The sequence below is a fragment of the Pelodiscus sinensis genome, chromosome 9 (genome assembly GCF_049634645.1).
Source record: "Pelodiscus sinensis isolate JC-2024 chromosome 9, ASM4963464v1, whole genome shotgun sequence".
NCBI lineage: Eukaryota > Metazoa > Chordata > Testudines > Trionychidae > Pelodiscus > Pelodiscus sinensis.
The window spans coordinates 10152887-10173337 of record NC_134719.1 but is presented as its reverse complement, the minus strand read 5'-3'; the positions used below and the strand labels follow the sequence as shown (position 1 = coordinate 10173337).

The 20451-nt window shown below is 45.1% G+C and overlaps 1 protein-coding gene and 1 long non-coding RNA gene across 10 annotated transcripts in view; one reads left to right on the top strand and one right to left on the bottom strand.

Annotated features, from left to right (window-relative positions):
- The window catches only part of LOC102458989 (nardilysin-like), a 151222-nt gene that overhangs the window by 128584 nt on the left and 2187 nt on the right, over positions 1-20451 (bottom strand). For 8 of the 9 annotated variants that reach the window (XR_012905856.1, XR_012905857.1, XR_012905860.1 and 5 more), the window contains exons 2-3: positions 960-1248; positions 74-155 (exon numbers count right to left, since the gene is read on the bottom strand). Coding sequence is in view for 4 of the 9 variants with exons in the window: in XM_075935997.1 (XP_075792112.1) it covers positions 74-155; positions 960-1248 (371 nt within the window). In the remaining 5 variants the exon portion in view is untranslated. The remainder of the gene's footprint in view (positions 1-73; positions 156-959; positions 1249-20451) is intronic. The other variant, XM_075936000.1, reaches the window with a different exon arrangement.
- Positions 14087-15957, top strand: LOC112546327 (uncharacterized). The gene is made up of 3 exons (XR_003090004.2): positions 14087-14343; positions 14912-15016; positions 15866-15957. It is a non-coding gene; the product is annotated as an uncharacterized LOC112546327 (long non-coding RNA).

The window sequence follows — 20451 nt, the reverse complement described above, 5'->3', positions numbered from 1 at the left end:
TAAATCAATAAATCCAAAATAATGTCATTACATTTTCCACTTTAGAAAGAATGAATTATAAGCTGATACATACTGTGCTCCAGAAAGTGTGCCAACCCAGGGAGATCCTCAGGGTCACAGAAACTCCCAATAGCAATACAAAGGGCAGCTGCAGACTGCAAACACAACAGACACTGAGGAGTCACTTATAAAAAAAAGCTGTAGTTATTATTATAGTAAACTTCCAATAATCCAGCACCTTTAGGACCCAGGGGGTGCCGGATTATCAGATATGCCGGACTATCGGAAGGGGGGGCTATGAGGAGTCTGGGGTGGAGTGGGGGGGGATGCTCCCCTCGGCACTGCGAGACCAACCCGGCAGCACCCCAGCTGCTCTGCCCTAGACTTCCCCAAGTCAGCCACTGTTGAAACTGACCAGTGGCTGACTCCGGGAAGCCCGGAGCAGAGCAGCTGGGGTGCTCTGCCCCGGGCTTTCCAGAGTCAGCCACTGGTCAGTTTCAGTAGCAGCTGAATCGGGGAAGCCGGGGGCAGAACAGCTCCAATTGTCTGGCTGCCCAGAGCACTTCTGGGTTCCAGATGGTGCCGGACCATCAAGAGTGCCGGACCATTGGATGCCGGACCACTGGAGTTTTACTGTATCTAGAAGGCAAGAACACACCAGTTCTAAGATCTCACAGAGCTACTTTATACCCAAAACAAAGAGAAGAAGAATGAAATAGGTGAGGATGTTTCACTCTGCTGCAAATAATAGTTGAGTACATAAGTAATGGCAATATAGGCTCGATCGTAAACAAAGAGAGGTAGATATTCTGATACCAGAAATTGAGGCCGCATAAGTAACTAGATGGATAGGACATTCAAGGACTAGCCTATTTGTCAGATCACAATATTTAAGAGCTTAGGACCACAATAGTAGTTTTCTGCTCAACAAGCTTTCATTCTGTAGTGTTGGCACATACCAGCTTCTCTGTACCATTTAAATTCTTTGCTTCTTCCTTTCCTGCTAGTTCTTCCATTTCCATATCATCAGAATTAGTGGGTTCTTCCTCATCATCTCCATCATTCTCATCTTCCTCGTACTTCTTCTTGTCCTCTTCCATCTCGGTTCCTGAGTCGTCATCTTCAGCAGTTTCAATCTCATTCTCATCATTATACTCCCCTTCCGAAGATTCCTCAGAAGGACCACCATCCATGTAATTTGCATCCGAAATCAGTAGTGCACACAAGCCGTTTTGCAATCTGAGATACCTGTGAAATCAACTATATTAATATTTTAAATCTTCAATTGTCTACATAATGACACTCCTCGATAGGCACTTCTGCATTCCTCCTTTGAAATGTACAAGAGCCCCGCTAGGGTTCTTGTACATTTCAAAGGAGGAATGAGGAACTCCGCGTGCAGCCTGGGGCCACCGGAAAGTCCCACTGACTCCGGACTGCACATGGGCGTGTCTGCTTTGAAATGCACAAGAGTCCCCGCCTTGGTGTTTCAAAGAGGCAGCATTGTGGAGCCTGGGGATACACCTGGCTCCCGCATTAGGAAGGTAGGATAAGGGGCCCTAGCTCAGCTGTGCAGCACTGCTGCTTTAAAGTACCCCTTCTTCCTCACCCTCCTTTGCTGCTTCTATCTGATAGAGGCAACGGGGGGAAGGTGGAGGCAGAGGGAAATCGACTAATTGACTGACTATCTGATAAGCAATTGCTTATCGGATAGTCGCCTTAGTCCTTAACATCCTTAATCTCATGTTCTTTGTTCTCTCTCACATCCTGTTCTTCGGGAAGAAATCTGTATGCATGCAAATGTTTTTAGTAGGGTGTTTTAAATTATATTACACACACACACATACACACATCCTCATTCATACAAACAGTATGTATTTATATGAAAGAAGTCAAGGTCAAAGAAGTACAAAATGCACATAGTTGAGAAAGTGCTGAAGCTTGTGATGGTTCTTAATTCCTGTGAGAGTTAATTATACAGTCTCAAAACAGCCTGAGCAACATCTGTGTCTTGCACAGATACGTTTTTCCCTTATTGTAGAAAGATTGTGCCAGAGGAGCAAAGTTGTTGACCATCATGTCTATCTTGGAGTTTTAGGCAATATTTTAGATACCCTTGGCCCAAGCCATTAAGCATCTTGATAAGAAAAGACCAAGATCTTGAACTTGACTTGGCATTTCATAGGAAGCCAGCATAGTGAGTCAAGGACAGATTTGATGTGTTTTGTGATAAGTCTATTTCACTAAGGAGAATCATTCTAAGCACAGAAAACTTCATGTCCAGGTATACAGCATTGCTTTAATCTAGAAGAGAGGTTACAAAGGCATGTATGAGGCCAGATCATTGGCCAACAGTATAGGTCAAAATCTCCTTGCCACTGGAGATAGCAGACAGCATTATTTAGAGGTAGTTATATGAGCTCTTAGTTCCAACTAATAATCTAAGATTACTCTTAAACTACAGACTGAATTGATCAATTGTGGGTGTGTGTCTTTAAATAAAGAGCTTAACTTTTCAGAATATTTTCCTCTGCCCACAGGCATAAAGAGAAATTACTCACCTTGTGTAGTAACAACAGTTCTTTGAGATGTGTGTTCCCGGGGATATTTCACTGTGGCTGTGTCTACACTGGGCCACTTATTCCGGAAAAGCAGCCGCTTTTCCGGAATAAGCTGCGAGCTGTCTACACTGGCCCCTTGAATTTCCAGAAAAGCACTGACGATCTACTGCAAGAAATCAGCTGCTTTTCCGGAAAAACTATGCTGCTCCCGCTCGGGCAAAAGTCCTTTTTCCGGAAAACTGTTCTGGAAAAGGGCCAGTGTAGACAGCACAGTAGTCTTTTCGGCAAAAAAGCCCCGATCGCAAAAATGACGATCGGGGCTTTTTTCCGGAAAAGCGCGTCTACATTGACCACGGACACTTTTCCGGAAAAAGGGCTTTTCCGGAAAAGCATCCTGCCAATGTAGACACTCTTTTTCCGGAAATACTTATAACGGAAAACTGTTCCGTTTTAAGCATTTCTGGAAAAAGGTGCCAGTGTAGACGTAGCCTGTTTGTGTTAGATCGCCCCAGCACCACAGATAGGAGTTTTCTGCAACAGTAGCCAGTTGGGCCGGTCATGCACATGAGGTGCCTCGTACCATTTGCGCCTCGTGCTTCACACGCAACCCGACGCCCCTTCAGTTCCTTGTGTATGCCCAAGTATCTGAAAAAGAGCAAACAAGGAGAACACCTCTGAAGACAGAGGGGAGGAGAATGAGTAGTGGAGCTCCTACAGGGACACACATCTTGAAGAACTGTCATTACAGCACAAGGTAAATAACTTCCCTTCCTTCTCCGAGTGATGTCCTCATGGGTGCTCCACTGTAGGTGACTTCATAGTAGTTATCAGTTATGATAAGGATGGCGGGATTTGGAGTCACCCGTTGTTGACAATGGATAGCACTGCATCAGCTACTGAAACATCATTGGAAAGATGCTGGAGAATAGTGTAATGGTTCATAAAAGTATGGCCTGATGACCATCTTCCAGTATGGCAAATGTCCCAAAGTGAAACCCTTATAGGAAGGCTGTGAAGATGGAAACTGCCATAGTGGAATGCGACCTAGGCAGGGTAGGAAGTATCTTGTCACATAAAGCGTAGCATTGTATACAGGAGACAATGTATACAGGAGTATACATTGTATACAGGAGACAATGATGCTGGATATGCATTGCAAAAAAAGTGCCCTGTCTTTGCATTGCTCCAGCCCGACACAAATAATTGTTGAGAAGAGTGCAAGGCCCTACTACGGTCAATGTAGAACGCAAGAGCCCTCCAAACATCCAAAGTATGTAGGAAATGCTCTCGTGCAGATGAGTGCGGCTTTGGAAAAAAGTCTGTGGAATAACTCGCTCATTAATATGAAAGTCCGAGGACAGCTTTGGTAAAAGGGATGACCATATAAGGAGGTACTGCTGTAAAGGCTGCGAGGTCAGTAAGCCTGCAGGTAGACGTTACTGTTAGCAGAAAAATTACCTTGGTGGTCATGAGAGACAACAGGCAGGTCACCAAAGGCTAAAATGAAGATCGAGTTAATGTATCCAATACCAACTCCAGGTTCCATTAAGGTGATAGAGGTCTGTGTGATGGAATAAAGTTCTGGAGGACCTTTAGAAAACACCTAGTAATAGGGTGGGCAAATACAAAATGTCCCTCCACCAGGGGGTGAAATATGGTGATAGCAGCAAGGTGAATCTGAAGAGAAGGGAGGTAAAATTAGATTGTTTCAGATCGAGGATGTAGTCCAGGATTATGTGAAGTGGGGCTGTGTATGGGTCAGAATGTCTTTGTTCGCACCATGTGGAGAATCTCGTCCACTTGCGGAGGTAAACAGGGCGGATGGTAGTGCACCTACTGTGCAGGAAGACTCATTTCACTCTGTCAGAGCAGCACCCTGAAACCAGCAAGGAGCCAAGCTGTTAAATGTAGGGCCTGAGGATGGGTATGCAGTATGGTCTGCCTGTCCTGGGTCAGTAGATCTGGACAGTATGGGAGGAGATAGGAGGATTGAAGAGACATTTGAGAGAGATAGGGAAACCACGTCTTCCTGGGGTAGGTGGGGGCTATCAGAATTACTCGAGCGTGGTCCCTCCTGATCTTCTGGAGGACTCTGGGGATGAGCGGGATTGGAGAGAAGGTATAGTGGAAGTGGGCTTTCCAAATATCAGGAAAGCGTCACCTAGGGATTCCCATCCCAAACCCACTCTGGAACAAGAAGATGGATATATGGTGTTGTTGTAGGAGGTGAACAGGTCAATTTGAGGAAACACCCGTTTTTTAAATGTGGGTCTGAGAACTCGGCGATCATGGTCTATGGAGAAATGTCTGTTCAAAGTGTCTGCCGCCGTTTTGTTGATTCCGGGCAGGTATGAAGCAGTCAATGTTATGTTGTTGGTTATGCATCAATTCCAGACGCACACTGCTTCCGTGCACAATGAACGGGATCAGGCACCACCGTGACAGTTGATGTAATACCTTGTCATTATGTTGTCTATCAATATTCTGACCGTGTGATTGGCGATACGTGCTCAAAAGTGTTTGCAAGCATTGGAGACTGACCGAAGCTCCAGGAGATTTATGTGTAAAATTGTTTCATGATCGGACAATCGACCCTGAGTAAAAAGACTTTATAAATGTGCTTCCCAATTGGCCATGGACATGTCGGTTGTGATCTTTGCTGACAGTTGATCACACTGAAAAGGCACACCTGCTAATAGATTGACTGGGGTGGTCTACCACTTGAAAAAGGTTAGGGCAATGGGGGGAAGGAAGACGTACTTGTGGACTTGATATTTCGAGGGGAAGTTGACAGAGGTCAGCCAATGCTGGAGGCAGCGAAGGTGTAAACAGGCATGTTGAATCACATACGTAGTGGTGGCAATATTGCCCATCAGCTGTAAGCATGTGAGAACTGTTACTGAAGGACTGGTGGTAAGTATTTTGATGAGATCTTGTATTGTCTGGAATCTCTGAGTTTGCAGATAGGCACGAGCCATGAGAGAATCCTAGAGACTGTCGGCTGAAAAGTGGACTTTTGGTTGTTGGTAAAGAGATGTAGGGATCAGAATAGGCTTCTTATGGTATATATTATATGGAGAGTATCCTCCCAAGATGCCCTTTTTATGAGGTTGTTGTCAAGACAAGGGAAAATTATGACACCTTGTTGACGTAGGAAGGCGGACACTACTGCCAGAATCTTGGAAAATACCCTGGGGGCCGAGGAGAGGCCGAACGGTAATACTCGGTACTGGAAATGTTCCAATGCTAAAGTAAAACACAGGAACCATCTGTGGGATAGGTGGATCATTACATGAAAATAGGCATCTTGCAGTTCGAGGGCTGCAAAACAATCTTCCTTATCTAACACTGGAAATATAGACGTGAAGGAAATATAGACGTGAACTATCTTGAACCACTGCTTTCATAGATGTTTGTTGAGGTTCTGTAAATCTAGAATGGGTCTCCACCCTCCCATGCACTTCTCCATAAAGAAATAGTTGGAGTAGAACCCGTTGCCTTTTAACTGATCAGTCACTCTCTATTGCTCCTATGGCAAAGAATCAATGAACCTCGTGCTTTAGAAGTTCTTTGTGAGAGGGGTCCCTGAAGAGGGACAGGGAAGGAGGAGAGGGTGGGGGAAGAGAAGTGAATGGGATGGAGTAGCCAGATGTCACTATTTCCAAGACCCAATGGTCTGCTTTGATGGCAACACAACGATGCTAGAATGAGCACAGATGATGGTGAAAGACAGCGAGATGTTCTTGAAGATGGATATGGGAGAGATTGTGCAGGCCCATGACCAATATTTCAAACCTGCTGCTTGCTGGAGTGGGAAGTAGAGGAGTAACAGTTTTGCTGTCACTTCCTCTGTACTTGTGATCTAGATTGGGATTGATCAAAGGGCCTCTGATTCTTAAGCATGCAAAATCTCGGTGTCATTGCTAAGGCATGTACTTCCAGCGTCAATATGGTAGGGTGTACATTCCTAGAGTTCGAAGTGGGGGTCAAGAGTCCTTACCTGTATGAAGAACCTAATCCGTTCTTGCAGTGAATAATTTCTCCCTATCAAAGGGGAGGTCCTCAACCTTTCCTTGAAGCTCCTTAGATACACCTACAGATTGAAGCCAGGACACTCAGAATGATAGAGGTTGTGGTAGATCTTGCTGCAGTGTCTGAAACATATAAGGCCATTTGCAGAGCTGTGTGAGACGTCGTGTATTCCTCCTGCACTACTGATTTCAAAACTGGTCTCTTCTTGTCGAGTAAATGCTCCTTCAACTCCGTTTGTCTGGAATAATTATCAAAGTCATGAGCTTCAGGGGATAGCTGAATTAGTCTATTAGGGTATGTCTAGACTCCATGCCTCTGCCGACAGAGGCATGTAAAATAGGCTACTCGACATAGTCAATGAAGCAGGGATTTAAATATCCCCAGCTTCATTAAAATAAAAATGGCCGCTGTGTTGTGCCGGCTCAGCTGATTGTCAGCAAAGCGCGCGAGTCAAGACGCGGATCGGTCAACAAGGGAAGCCTTTGTCGACCGCTCCTGTAAACCTCGTTTCACAAGGCAAAAGGGAGCAGTCTAATATTGGTCGCCAGACTCCTGACTTTTTCTGAGTGAGGAAATAGTGGGAGTAAAATCCTTTGCCCTTGAATTCATTCAGGACCAGTTCTATTGCCCCTAGAGAGAGTAGGTGGTTGACTTCTAAGTGTAGAAGGGCCTCGTGAGAGGGGTCCCTGAAAAGGGACGGAGTTGGACGGTTGGTAGGAGGGATGGAAGTGAAAGGAATGGCGTAGCCTGTTTGAACAATTTCCATTACCCATCTGTCTGTTGTAATTTCAGCCCATCGGTGGAAAAAGGGCTTCAGGCGATGATGGAAATTTGGGTAAACTGGTCTTTGATGCTGTTCGGAACTGTTTGCGTGCCCCCGACCAAGGCATCAAACTTGTTGCTTGTTGTTAGATGCGATCTGGGTTCGGATATTCCCGTGGCGTCGTCGTTGAGGCCTCTGGTATGAGCATTGATTGTCGAAGCTCCTTTGCTGCTGCTGTTGTTGCCACTGGTGTTGAAAGTATGGATAATCGTACCTCCGTTGGTATGGTGTGTACTGACGTCTTCTAAATGGGGGGGGGGGGTATACATCCCCAACATTCGCAGAGTTGTACGGAGTCCTTTGAGGAGTGCAGGACAGTGTCAGTCTTTTCGGCGAATAACTTGTCCCTGTCAAAGGGTAAATCCTCGACCTTGCTTTGTAACTCCTTAGGAATTGCTTGGAGGTAGGACGCTCTCCACATAACCACTGTGGTGGCTGTAGAATGAGCCACCATGTCCGCCACACATAGCTATTTGGAGAGACGTTCTAGTTGACGTGTAGCCCTCCTGAACCACTGATTTCAAAAGGGGCTTTTTAGAGTCTGGCAAATGGTCCATCAACGGAGTTAAACGTGAGAATGTATCGAAGATATGGTTGGAGAGATGTGCTGTGTAATTGGCAATTCTGAGCATTAATGTTGCCAATGTGTAGGCTTTTCTGCCCAGAAGATCCAACCTCTTCATCTCTCTATCAGAGCCCAGGTGTTTAAATTGTGGGGCCTTAAACCTCTGTTGGGCCGCATCCACCACCAGAGAGCTGGGCTGGGGGTGGGTGAAGAGGAATTCCATCCCTTTTGGCGGAACGAAGTATTTCCTGTCAGCGTTTTTGTTAGTTGGGAGGGCGGATGCCGGCGTGTGCCATATTTCTTTGGCAATCTCTAGGATTGCTTCGTCTAGAGGAATAGCTTCAACCTATGCTGCAGTCAATGTTTTGAACAGCCAATGTTGTTTGTCCTTAACTTCCTCCAACGGTATCTCCTGCGTGATAGCTACTCATTTAAAAAGCTCTTGGAACTAACGAAGGTCGTCTGATGGAGAGAACTTCATCCGGGATGACTGCTTTGTCTGGTGGAGAGGAGTCTGCTGGAGAGACTTCCAGTGGCTGGTCATTGAGATGTGTCTGTTCTGGTTCCGATGGAAGCTGAGGCGGCAATGTAGTTTGCCCCGTAGGAGTCAGGGGAGCGGGAGTTGGTGAATGCCTGGAAGAACCATAATTGATCACGTGAGGAAATGAGATCTGTAATGGTAGGAGTATCTGCTACAAGAATCGCGGGAGTAATCGTCGTCCCAGCGGTACAATCTATCCAACGGTGAACGTCTTCCTTGATAGTATGAGTATGCGCTGCCAATGATGGATGCGGAGAGAGTGAGGAGAATGAGAGCAGTTGTAAGATGCTCTGGAGGAAGCAGGAAAGATGGAGTGATGTCTGTGATGGCATCTTTCATGGGAAGGATATGAGGCCAGGAATGGAGACAGCAATCTGCTTGGTGAATCTGAAGATCTGCGACAGCTACCGCAGTAGGATGGAGAACGCAGTGTGGGAGGGGAAGGGGACGGTGACAGCGAGAAAACAAGGGGGCGAGAACGGCTTCGACTTGGTGGTGTCATGGGGGTTGGACTTGCGGTACAGGCTGTGGACGAGTACCGTGCCGTGCTCCCCGGTGTCGTCTTTCCAGGTGCCGTTGGCTCCGGAACCTTCATTATCGGTGCTGTATTCTTAGACGGTGTTTGCCCCAGTGCCATGTGGTATGGTGCCACAACAGCTATCGGTGCCAACGTTACCAGTGCCAACAAAGCTCTTGGCGCCGTCTCAATCATCGGTGCCGGCGGCTTGGGTGCAGGCAGAACCAATGCAACCCTCGGTGCCGTGGACGGTGCCGGCTCTCCAGTTCTTTTTGATTTCAGCACCACTGACAGCTAAGGGTGCGGTTTCGCTGTGCCAGATGTGCTGGGCTTGTGCCCATGGCTGACGCTGCTGTGAGAGGCGGCAGGTAGAGACCTCGTAGGAGAGAGTCTCGATTTCTTAGGTGAGGCTGCTATGGGGGGATGAAGCCCTATGCTTTGGGGGCTGTTCATCAGCAGCAGAGGGAGGGTGCTGCGGTTGCAAAGCCTTGTCGAAAAGAAGCATGTGCAGATGCATTTCTCTGTCCCTCCTTGACCTTACCATGAGTTTGGTGCAATGGGGGCACTTTTGGGGGACATGGGACTCCCCTAAGCACCTTATGCAGGAGGAGTGGCTGTCCGAGGCCGGCTGTTGCATTTTTTAAAGCCTGGTGATGACGGCATACTGAGTGCCTTTTGTGGGCGGTTTTAGTTTGCTCTGCTTGTGAAGTTCTTTCTGCTCGCACTTTTCCTCTTATTGCTATTATTACTATTATTAGTAGTATTTTTTTAACGTCTAGAAATAGTTAAACTATATACACTGGACTATAGAAGAAGGATGGGGTACAAAGAAAGCCTACTATAAGGATTATAACTAAACAACTTTTTTTTTTTTAGATTAATGAAGGGGAATGAACGCGGTAAGGAAGAAGGTAAGGGTATATATACAAGTATAACTGCAGAGCAGATAGTCTCACAACAAGGTTGCTATGTGAAGAGCGCAGTTCCATCCATCTGCAGCCTGAGGCGGTCAAGAGGAACTGGTGGGAGGCTGGACCGCATGTCAGAGAATACAGCGCGAACGCCGCGAGTCACTGCGGTTCATGCACGATCCGGCCGACTACTGCTTCCAGAATAATCTCTGTTCTGCGGTGCCGGGGCAAGCCCAGCACCCACAGTGGAGCACCCGTGGGGACATCCTCAAAGAAGAACATAAGGAAAACTGCTTATTAGGAGAAAATAATATGAATGAGGATAGGGATGTTAAGAGGAGGTATTTAACTAATCAAGTAGTCAACAGAGTTTTTATTGACTACTCGATTAGTCAATAGACAGCCCAGCTCAGTCCTAGCTCACGTTGGGTGTGGGACCAAATCCCACTGTGGCTCTGCAATTTAAACGGTAGTAAGAAGCAGGTAGCCCGCCCTCTGGCCCCTACTGCATTTTAAATTATAGAGCAGAAGCAGGGTTTGGTCCCGGACTTGCACATGCCGGGACTAAGCCGGGTTGCCCGCCCACCCGGCTCCTACTACATTTTAAATGCAGAGCCCTCTGCCGCTGATAGAGAGGCAGTGGAGGTAAAGGGAATGCAAGTAGTGAACTCAACTACCTGATAAACCTAGTCTGTATTGGACCCACGGGCTGAGTCTTGCCTGCCCAATCTAGACCATCCTGACAGATGCTTGTCTAATCTGCTCTTTAAAATCTCCAATTACAGAGATTTCACAACCTTTCTAGACCATTTATTGCGGTGCTTAACCACCCTAACAGTTAGGAAGTTTTTCTTAATATCCAATCTAAACCTCCCTTGCTGCAATTTAAGCCCATTGCTTCTTGAACTATCATCAGAGGTCAAGAACAATTTTTCTCCCTCCTACTTGTAACACCCTGTTGGCTATTTGAAAACTGCTATCATGTTCCCTCTGACTTTTCTCTTTTCCAAATTAAACAAACCCAATTCTTTCAAAAGCTTCAGAGTAGTAGTCGAATTAGTCTGTAACAGGAAAATCTTAAAAAACAACAAATAGTCTGGTAGCACTTTAAAGACTAACAAAATATGTAGATGGTATCATGAGCGTTCGTAGGCACAGGCCACTTCTTCTGATGACCAGAGTGTTAGATGTCCAGAACCAAAATAAATGAGTGAAAAGGCGGGGGAAGAAGGAATGTGCAGTGCTGTCATCAGGGATGGAGTTCCTGATGGCCTGTAATCCATCTTCATGTGGAATGTTGGTGTAAAGGGCTTCTACATCCATAGTGGTCAGGATGGTATTTTCAGGAAGTTTACTGATGTTTTTAAGTTTCCTCAGGAAGTCAGTAGTATCACAGAAGTAGCTCAGAGTGCTGGTAGCATAGGGTCTGAGGAGGGAGTGTATATAGCTAGATAATCCTGTTGTGAGTGTGCCAATGCTTGAGATGATGGGTCATCTGGGATTTCCAGGTTTGTGTATCTTGGGTAGCAGATAACTATCTAGTTTTTAGGTGCTAATAGACTATATGTTGTTTTCCAGTTTTTCCAGTTATATACATTCTCAGCTTTTTCTTTGATACTTATCTACCCTCTGCCACTTTCTGTTGTCCACCTGCCCCCTTCTTCCCTCATTTATTTTGGTTCTGGACATCCAACGCTCCGGTTATCTGAAGAAGTGGGTTATGCCCACAAAAGCTCATGATACCTTACATATTTTGTTAGTCTTTAAAGTTCTACCAGACTATTTGTTGTTTTTTAAGTTTTTCCAACTCTTTCATCTTGCCTCATAGGTCATGTTTTCTAGACCTTTAATCATTTTTGTTGCTCTTCTCTGGAACTACCCCAGTTTGTCCACATCTTTTCTGAAGTTGTGGCACACAGAATTGGACACTATACTCTACAACAGGGGCTGCTGGACCTGGTATGAGCTAGGACAAAGCAAGTCCTGGCTCGTGCCAGTCCAAGGTCACTGCGGCTCTGCATTTTTAAATGTAGTAAGACTCACTAGGCTCAGTCCCACTCAGTCCCAACTTGCGCTGGGTCCTGTACCTACTATGCTACAGCTCTGCCTTTTCAATGTGGTAAGAGGCACCTGGCTCTTACTACATTTAAAAGGAAAAGACACAGAAGTCCCAGGGCAGGCAGGAGCCGGGACTGCTCAGTCTCAGCTCATGCTGGCTCCAGGAGCAACCCCTGCTGTGGCTCTGCAGAACGCCTTCCCTCGTTGACTAATTGTGCAGTCAATACAAACTAGCCAAATACCCACTCCTTAACATCCTTAGTTGAGTGAGGCTTTAAAAAGCACTTTAATAGTCAGCAATAGTAGCACTCTGTACTGGAATGTTCTGTGGACCTGAAGCTTTGGGTGCTGTTGGGAAATGTGTAGTGCTTTCTGCATATTTACACACATTATGTTTTACTGAAGCTATGAATTATCGGGTGCTTCTTGTACATTTTTAAATACCACCATGGGGTATTTTCCAGAATCTCTTGAATTCTGTGGTGCTGTACATTTACAAGTACTGTGTGCTTTGAATACTGATATGCATTCTGAAATGTATTGCGAACTAATCAGAAATCATTTAAAAATAAGAAAACTGAGTAGCAAAAAGAGTGCAGAAAAGCAATGTGCAAAAAACCAGCAAGCACTGCAATATAAATTTGGAACTGAACTTTTAGAATCGGAAAGACAGCAAACATTTGTGCACTGAAATGGACAGAAATTCCATCCCTAGTACAACACATATACTGGACCTATGTTGACATGTTAAGTTGTGGTTTTACTTGCAGTCCGCAGCATGGAATCGTAAGGGGTAGGATATGGCCCATGATGCCACACAATATATTGTGGAGCGTTAGGACTGCAAAATTTTCATCGACTATTCGATTAGTCAATAGGGCGCCTCCGCCTTTGAAGTGTAGCAGCAGCCCTGGGAATGTTGCTACACTTCACAGGCAAAAGCACTGTGGGGAGCACAGCGTTTCAAAGCAGCAGCGCCATGTATAGCTTAGGGTCACCTGGGGAGTCCCCCGCTGACCTTGGGCTCCATGCTACGCTGCCACTTTGAAATGCCGGAGGGAGCCCAGTGTCAGGCTGAATGCAGCATTTCAAAGCGCCAGCACTACATGGAGCCTGGAGTCAGCTGAGGATTCCCCCACTGACCCTGGGTTCCATGTGGTGCTGCTGCTTTGAAATGCTGCAAGGAGCCTCGCGTCAGGTTCCTTGCAGCATTTCATAGCAGCAGCACCATGTGGAGCCCAGGATTAGCTGGGGACTCCCCTGCTGACTCTGGGCTCCACACAGTGCTGCCGCTATGAAATGACGCATTCAGGTTGGGGACTCCCCAGCTGGCCCTGGGCTGCATGCAATGTTTCAAAGTGGCAGCATCGCATGGAGCCTGAAGTCTCTGTTGCCTCCTTCTGATGGAGGCAGCGGGGGGGGGGGGGCAAGGAGCGGAGTGACTATTTGACTAGCCTGTCGACTATCCGATAAGCATTTGCATGTGCATTTGCTTATCAGATAGTCAACCAGTCGTTCACATCCCTAATCTGCTACTTTTAAGTTTGCTGCCTGAAATGATCCATTATGTTCTAGTGTATCTCCATTTCCTCTTCCGGTTGGGAATCCTAGCCTTCCCTGTCTGCTTTTTTATTCTCTACATTACACCATGGCTACATCTACACTGCGCATTGTTGCACAAGAAGATATACAATACATCACCGCGCCTCATTTGCATACCTAACGATCCGCCATTTTTGCAGAAGTGGCTTTTGCGCAAGGAGGAGCTGTCTACACTGCTCCTTCTTGCGCAAAAATACCCTCTTGCGCAGGAGCCGTTCTGCCGCTTATTTTCAGGAAGAATGGCTCCTGCGCAAGAGGGGTTTTTGGAGCAAGAAGGAGCAGTGTAAATAGCTCCTTCTTGCGCAAAAGCCCCTTCCGGAACAATGGTGGCTCATTAGATATGCAAATGAGGCATGGTGATATTCATCGCTGTGCTTCATTTGCATATCTTCTTGTGCAACAATGCGCAGTGTAGACGTAGCCCATGTGTCATGCTGGTTATCCAGGATTTTTGTTCGTGATCCAAAGCAGCAATGGTTTACAATATCTTACTGAGTAATCCTCCTCAAGATCAGATGTTCCACAGGTGTGCAGAGGACATCCCTCAAAGTCATAATGGCAGCTGCTTATGAAGAGACAGATGTATCATCGGATTTATAGTCACAACAGAAAGGGAATAAGAAGTTTCAAATTCCCATCCATTATTCCCATAAAAACTTTCAATAAGATTTGCTTATTGACACTGCAGCTTTGAAGTGTCTCTGCGCTGGACCACTCTTCAGCCCCAGCCACAGTGAGTATGGGCCTGCTGGGATCTGGGGAGGAATTTTTGTTGCATGAAACAATCACATTTCAGCCTCTATTCCATTGTACACATATAGAGCAATGGCACTGAATAGTGGCACTGGTGGTTTTAACACAAATCTAACTCCTGAGGTACTACTATTGCTACTAGCATCCTGAAGTCACCTAGGTCAATATGGTACTAGCCTGCTTAGTGGAATGCTGCCAATTGAACTCATCACAGCAATGTGTCAGAAAGTCTCTTCTGCAGAAGAAGAAATAAGGTAGATATCCCAGAAACCTTCAGGAGAGAATTGCAGAGTATCTCCAAGAAAGTTTAATTGAGATCCCCCAGTAGAATACAAGGAACATCCTTCCATACATAAACAAAATGTTATGCATTGCCCTCTCCATATCTGATCCAGCAGTGGAATGAAAAGCAGATACCACCTCTCTATTTATTGTACTTCCATATCTTCATGTATGAGTAAAACAACTAAAAGTTTATTGGTAAAAGATATTTACCAATATCTTGTTAACACACACATCTCCTTTATCTTTCTCTTCCATGTTCACAGCTGTGGTCTACATCTCAGGCACCTCCAAGATATCCTCAGACATTTGCAGAGTGCTGGTACGATTTTTGTCAAATATGGCACACAAGTCAAATATGGCAAGAGCAGGTAGGCAGCTCCCCAATAGATTGATAATTGCCTTCTCTTGTTTTATATCATGCCATCTGCAGTTTCTTCATTTTCCTGCAGCACTATTACTGATCCCCTTCGCAATCTGCTCATGGATGTCCACATTTCTGCTGCAGGTCCATGGCTGTGCTTGCATAGCCTCTTCACTCTATAGGTCCAGGAGATCCAATATCTTTTCTATACTCCAGACAAGAGCATGTCTGGTGCGTGGAGCCAATCTGGCCAGCTGACTAATTACAAGTGGACAGGAGTACTGGCCAGCACCCAGGAACTAAGGGGTTAAACTCAAGGGTTGCTAGCAAGGGTGTTGGCAGGGAGCCAGAAGAACCAATGGGGATAGAGTGCTGAAACATGAAGGCTACATCTACATTGGCAAGATTTTGTGCAAAAACTTGCTGCCTGTCTACACTGGCGGGGAGTTCTTGTGCAAGAACACCGACATTCTAATGTGTGAAATCAGTGCTTCTTGTGCAAGAACTATGATGCTCCCGCTCAGGAATAAGCCCTCTTGCGCAACTGTTCTTGCTCAAGAGGCCAGTGTAGACAGGCAACATGAATTTCTTGCACAAGAAAGCCCGATGGCTAAAATGGCCATCGGAGCTTTTTTGAGCAAGAGAGCATCTACACTGGCACTGATGCTTTTGCACAAAAGCACATGCCAGTGTAGACGCTCTCTTACGCAAATACTTTAATGCAAGAACTCTTGCATTAAAAGTATTTGCACAAGATCATGTCAATATAGACATAGCCGAATTGTGTAAGATACTTGTCTGTTTTGTGTGGGAGAGTTAAACCAGGGGTTCAAGACACAAAACGATTTAAACCCAGACAGGATTGCCATGCCTGCAAAGGATCTGGGGCAAGGAAGTGGACTGAACCCGGAAGGGATCATGCGTAAATAAAGGAAAAGTGTATGTATTCATGATCAGAGTATTTTTCTTTATTTTTGTGGTTTGATTTGAACTGCTCTGTGTGAATCTATGCCTCCCCCATCCACTATCTAAGAGTTGTTCCCAGATATTTTCTGTTTTACTTTTGTACTTACTTTGTTTACTCTGCAACACCTAGCAATCAAGTATGCTTTATCACGTATATCTCGTTTTGCTAATAAAAATCACTTTTTAAGGTGATTCTTGTGTCCTGGAAAGTAACAGACAAGAGGTCTGTCTGTGTGTGTCTGCCTGCCTAGATTGAGCAGCCAGCTACCAGAGACTGCAGCTTGTTTTTCTCTCTTAATTTTTCAAGCTCTTTTGGAGCAAGAGAGTTTGGGGTATCCCATGGGAAGGAATTCAAGTGTTTCCTCCTGTTTTTTCAGGGTTAAATCTCTTGATAGTGGCAGCTTTTGTTTATTTCTCAGAGCCAGTGTATCTGTGACCCGGGGGAAGGGAGGTTGTAAGCAGAGCCTAAGGCAAGTCTTTGAGGGCCCCAACTTCTGCACTCAGAGTGCCAGAATGTGGAACAGACCTGACAACACATAACAAGGGAAGGAAGAGTTCCTAGGCATATTCACTCAGGTAAACAATCAGACAAAGGTATTTCAAAAATACATAAGACTTCAAAGGATAACTTTCAGTCTCCTTGACACCTGAGACTGTTGTAACAAATGGGATAGCTGCTGGAAGATTGTTAGGGTCAATATATATCATGCAGTAGCTATGTGCACACTCATGATCAAGTAGGTGATTTTACTGTATTGCAATAATGAGGTGCTTATGTCTGCCAGAGACAAATCTAAGTGCAGACTCATGCACAAAAAGCTTGACAAAAGACATCTTTGTAGTAAAGTCTTAGTTGGGATTGGTCCTGCCTAGAGCAGGGGGCTGGACTTGATGACCTTCTGAGGTCTCTTCCAGCTCTATGGTTCTATGATTAATGATAAGTATTGTTTAATTCACAAATTGAATAGCTGATGCATTTTTGCATCGACTATCCAATTAGTTGGTAGGATGGCACTACCCCTTTGAAATGCTGCCTGGCTTTTCAAACAAGCATTGTTGCACAGCTGATTCCAGGCTCCATGTGGCACTGCCAATCTGAGGCATTTCAAAGGGGCAGCGCTGCACAGAACTAGCTCTGATGCTTTATAGTACCCTCCTTCCCTCCTTTGTTGCCTCTATTTGATAGATCAGACTCCTTTTTGCCATAAGTTAGTTTTAGCTAAGTAGTGTGAAGACACAAACTTTTCTTGATTTTGTTTTCTGTCAAGTGCATTGTTCTGCAACAGCTAGAAAAGTCTCCAAAAATTATTTTATGCCAATTACCGAGGATCAAAATTTCAAGTTAAAAACAACTTGACTTAACAAGGTTCATGATTTGTGCTTCAGGACTATGAGAAAAAGCATTAAGGGAGGGGAGGGAAAGCAAGGAGAAATCAGGCAGTGTTGAAGGGGTGCTCTTCCAGGAAGGACTGCTTGGCAGAGATGGAGTTCACCTTTCCAGGAGTGGGAAGGCCTTGTTTGGACACAGACTGGCTAACCTTGTGAGGAGGGCTTTAAACTAGGTTCGACGGGGACAGGTGAGCAAAGCCCACAGGTAAGTGCTGAATGTGCGGGACTGGGAGATGGGTTGGAAATGGGGGGGACTACGGCCTATAATGGCAAGGAGAAAGGAGGGTCAGGGCACAACAGGGAGGCAAGATCAAATCAGTATCTTAGATGCCTATATACAAATGCGAGAAGTATGGGTAATAAGCAGGAAGAACTGGAATTGCTAACAAATAAATATAACTATGATATCATTGGTATTACAGAAACCTGGTGGGATGGGACGCACGATTGGAATGTTGGTATGGAAGGGTACGGCTTGCTCAGGAAGGACAGACAGGGAAAAAAGGGAGGAGGGGTTGCCTTGTATATTAAAAATGTACACACTTGGACTGAAGTGGAGATGAACGTAGGAGATAGCTGTGTAGAGAGTCTCTGGGTTAAGCTAAAAGAGGTAAAAAATTAGGGTGATTTCATGCTAGGAGTCTACTACAGGCCACCTAGCCAGGTGGAAGAGGTGGATGAGGCCTTTTTTAAACAATTAACAAAACTATCCAAAGCCCAAGATTTGGTGGTGATGGGGGACTTCAACTATCCAGACATATGTTGGGAAACTAACACAGCGGGGCACAGGCTATCCAATAAGTTTCTGGTCTGCATTGGAGACAACTTTCTGTTTCAGAAGGTTGAAAAAGCTACCAGAGGAGAAGCTGTTCTGGATTTGATTTTAACAAATAGGGAGGAACTAGTTGAGAACTTGAAAGTGGAAGACAGTGTGGGGGACAGTGATCATGAAATAATAGAGTTCATGATCTTAAGGAAAGGTAGAAGGGAGACCAGCACAATTGAGGTAATGGATTTCAGGAAGGCAGATTTTGATAAGCTCAGAGAACTTGTAGGTAAGGTCCCATGGGAAGCAAGACTGAAGGGAAAAACAACTGAGGAGAGTTGGAAGTATTTCAAAGGGACGTTGTTAAGGGCCCAAAAGCAAACAATTCTGCTGTGTAGGAAAGATAGAAAATATGGCAAAAGACCAGCTTGGCTTAACAAGGAGATCTTGCATGATCTCAAAATAAAAAAGGAGTCATATAAAAAATGGAAACTAGGACAAATAACAAAGGATGAATATAGGCAAGCAACACGGGAATGCAGGGGCAAGATTAGAAAGGCAAAGGCACAAAATGAGATCAAACTAGCTACAGGCATAAAGGGAAACAAGAAGACCTTTTATAAATACATTAGAAGCAAGAGGAAGACCAAGGACAGGGTAGGCCCACTGCTCAGTGAGGAGGGAGAAGCAGTAACAGGAAACTCGGAAATGGCGGAGATGCTCAATGACATATTTGTTTCGGTCTTCACCGAGAAGTCTGGAGGTGTGCCTAACGTAGTGAATACAAGCAGAGAGAGGGTAAGTTTAGAAGATAGGATACACAAAGAACAAGTTAAAAATCACTTAGGAAAGTTAGATGTCAGCAAGTCACCAGGTCCTAATGAACTGCATCCCAGGATACTCAAGGAGCTGATAGAGGAGGTATCTGAGCCTTTAGCTATGATCTTTGAAAAATCATGGAAGACAGGGTAGATTCCAGAAGACTGGAAAAGGACAAATATTGTGCCCATCTATAAAAAGGGGAATAAGAACAACCCAGGAAACTACAGACCGGTCAGTTTAACGTCTGTCCCAGGGAAGATAATGGAGCAGGTAATTAAGGAAATCATATGCAAACACTTGGAAGGTAATAAAGTGATAGGGAATAGCCAGCATGGGTTTGTGAAGAACAAGTCATGCCAAACTAATCTGATAGCTTTCTTTGATAGGATAACGAGCCTTGTGGATAAGGGAGAAGCGGTGGATGTCATATACCTAGACTTTAGTAAGGCATTTGATACAGTCTTGCATGATATTCTTATTGATAAACTAGGCAAATATAACTTAGATAGGGCCACGATAAGGTGGGTGCATAATTGGCTGGATAACCGTAGTCAGAGAGTGGTTGTTAACGGTGCTAAATCCTGCTGGAAAGGGATAACAAGTGGAGTTCAACAAAGGTCTGTTTTGGGACCCGTACTGTTCAATATCTTCATCAATGATGTAGATATTGGGATAGAGAGTACACTTATTAAGTTTGCAGATGATACCAAACTGGGTGGGGTTGCAACTTCTTTGGAGGATAGGGACATAATTCAAAATGACCTTAGCAAGTTAGAGAAATGGTCAGAGGTAAACAGGATGAAGTTTAATAAAGAGAAATGCAAACTGCTCCACTTAGGAAGGAACAATCAGTTCCATACATACAAGATGGGAAGCGACTGTCTAGGAAGGAGCATGGCGGAAAGGGATCTAGGGGTCATAGTGGACCACAAGTTGAATATGAGTCAACAGTGTGATGCTGTTGCAAAAAAAGCAAATATGATTCTAGGTTGTATCAATAGGTGTGTTGTAAGCAAAACTCGTGAAGTCATTCTGCCGCTCTACTCTGCACTAGTTAGGCCTCAGCTGGAGTACTGTGTCCAGTTCTGGGCGCCACGTTTCAAGAAAGATGTGGAGAAATTGGAAAGGGTACAGAGAAGAGCGACAAGAATGATTAAAGGTCTAGAGAACATGACCTATGAAGCCAGGCTTCATGAACTGGGCTTGTTTAGTTTGGAAAAAAGAAGATTAAGGGGGGGACATGATAGCAGTTTTCAAATATCTAAAAGGGTGTCACAAGGAGGAAGGAGAAAATTTGTTCCTCTTGGTTTCTGAGGACAGGACAAGGAGTAATGGGCTTAAAGTGCAGCAGGGGAGGTTTAGATTGGACATTAGGAAAAAATTCCTAACTGTCAGGGTGGTCAAATATTGGAATAAATTGCCAAGGGAGGTGGTGGAATCTCCCTCTCTGGAGATATTTAAGAACAGGTTAGATAGACATCTGTCAGGGATGGTGTAGA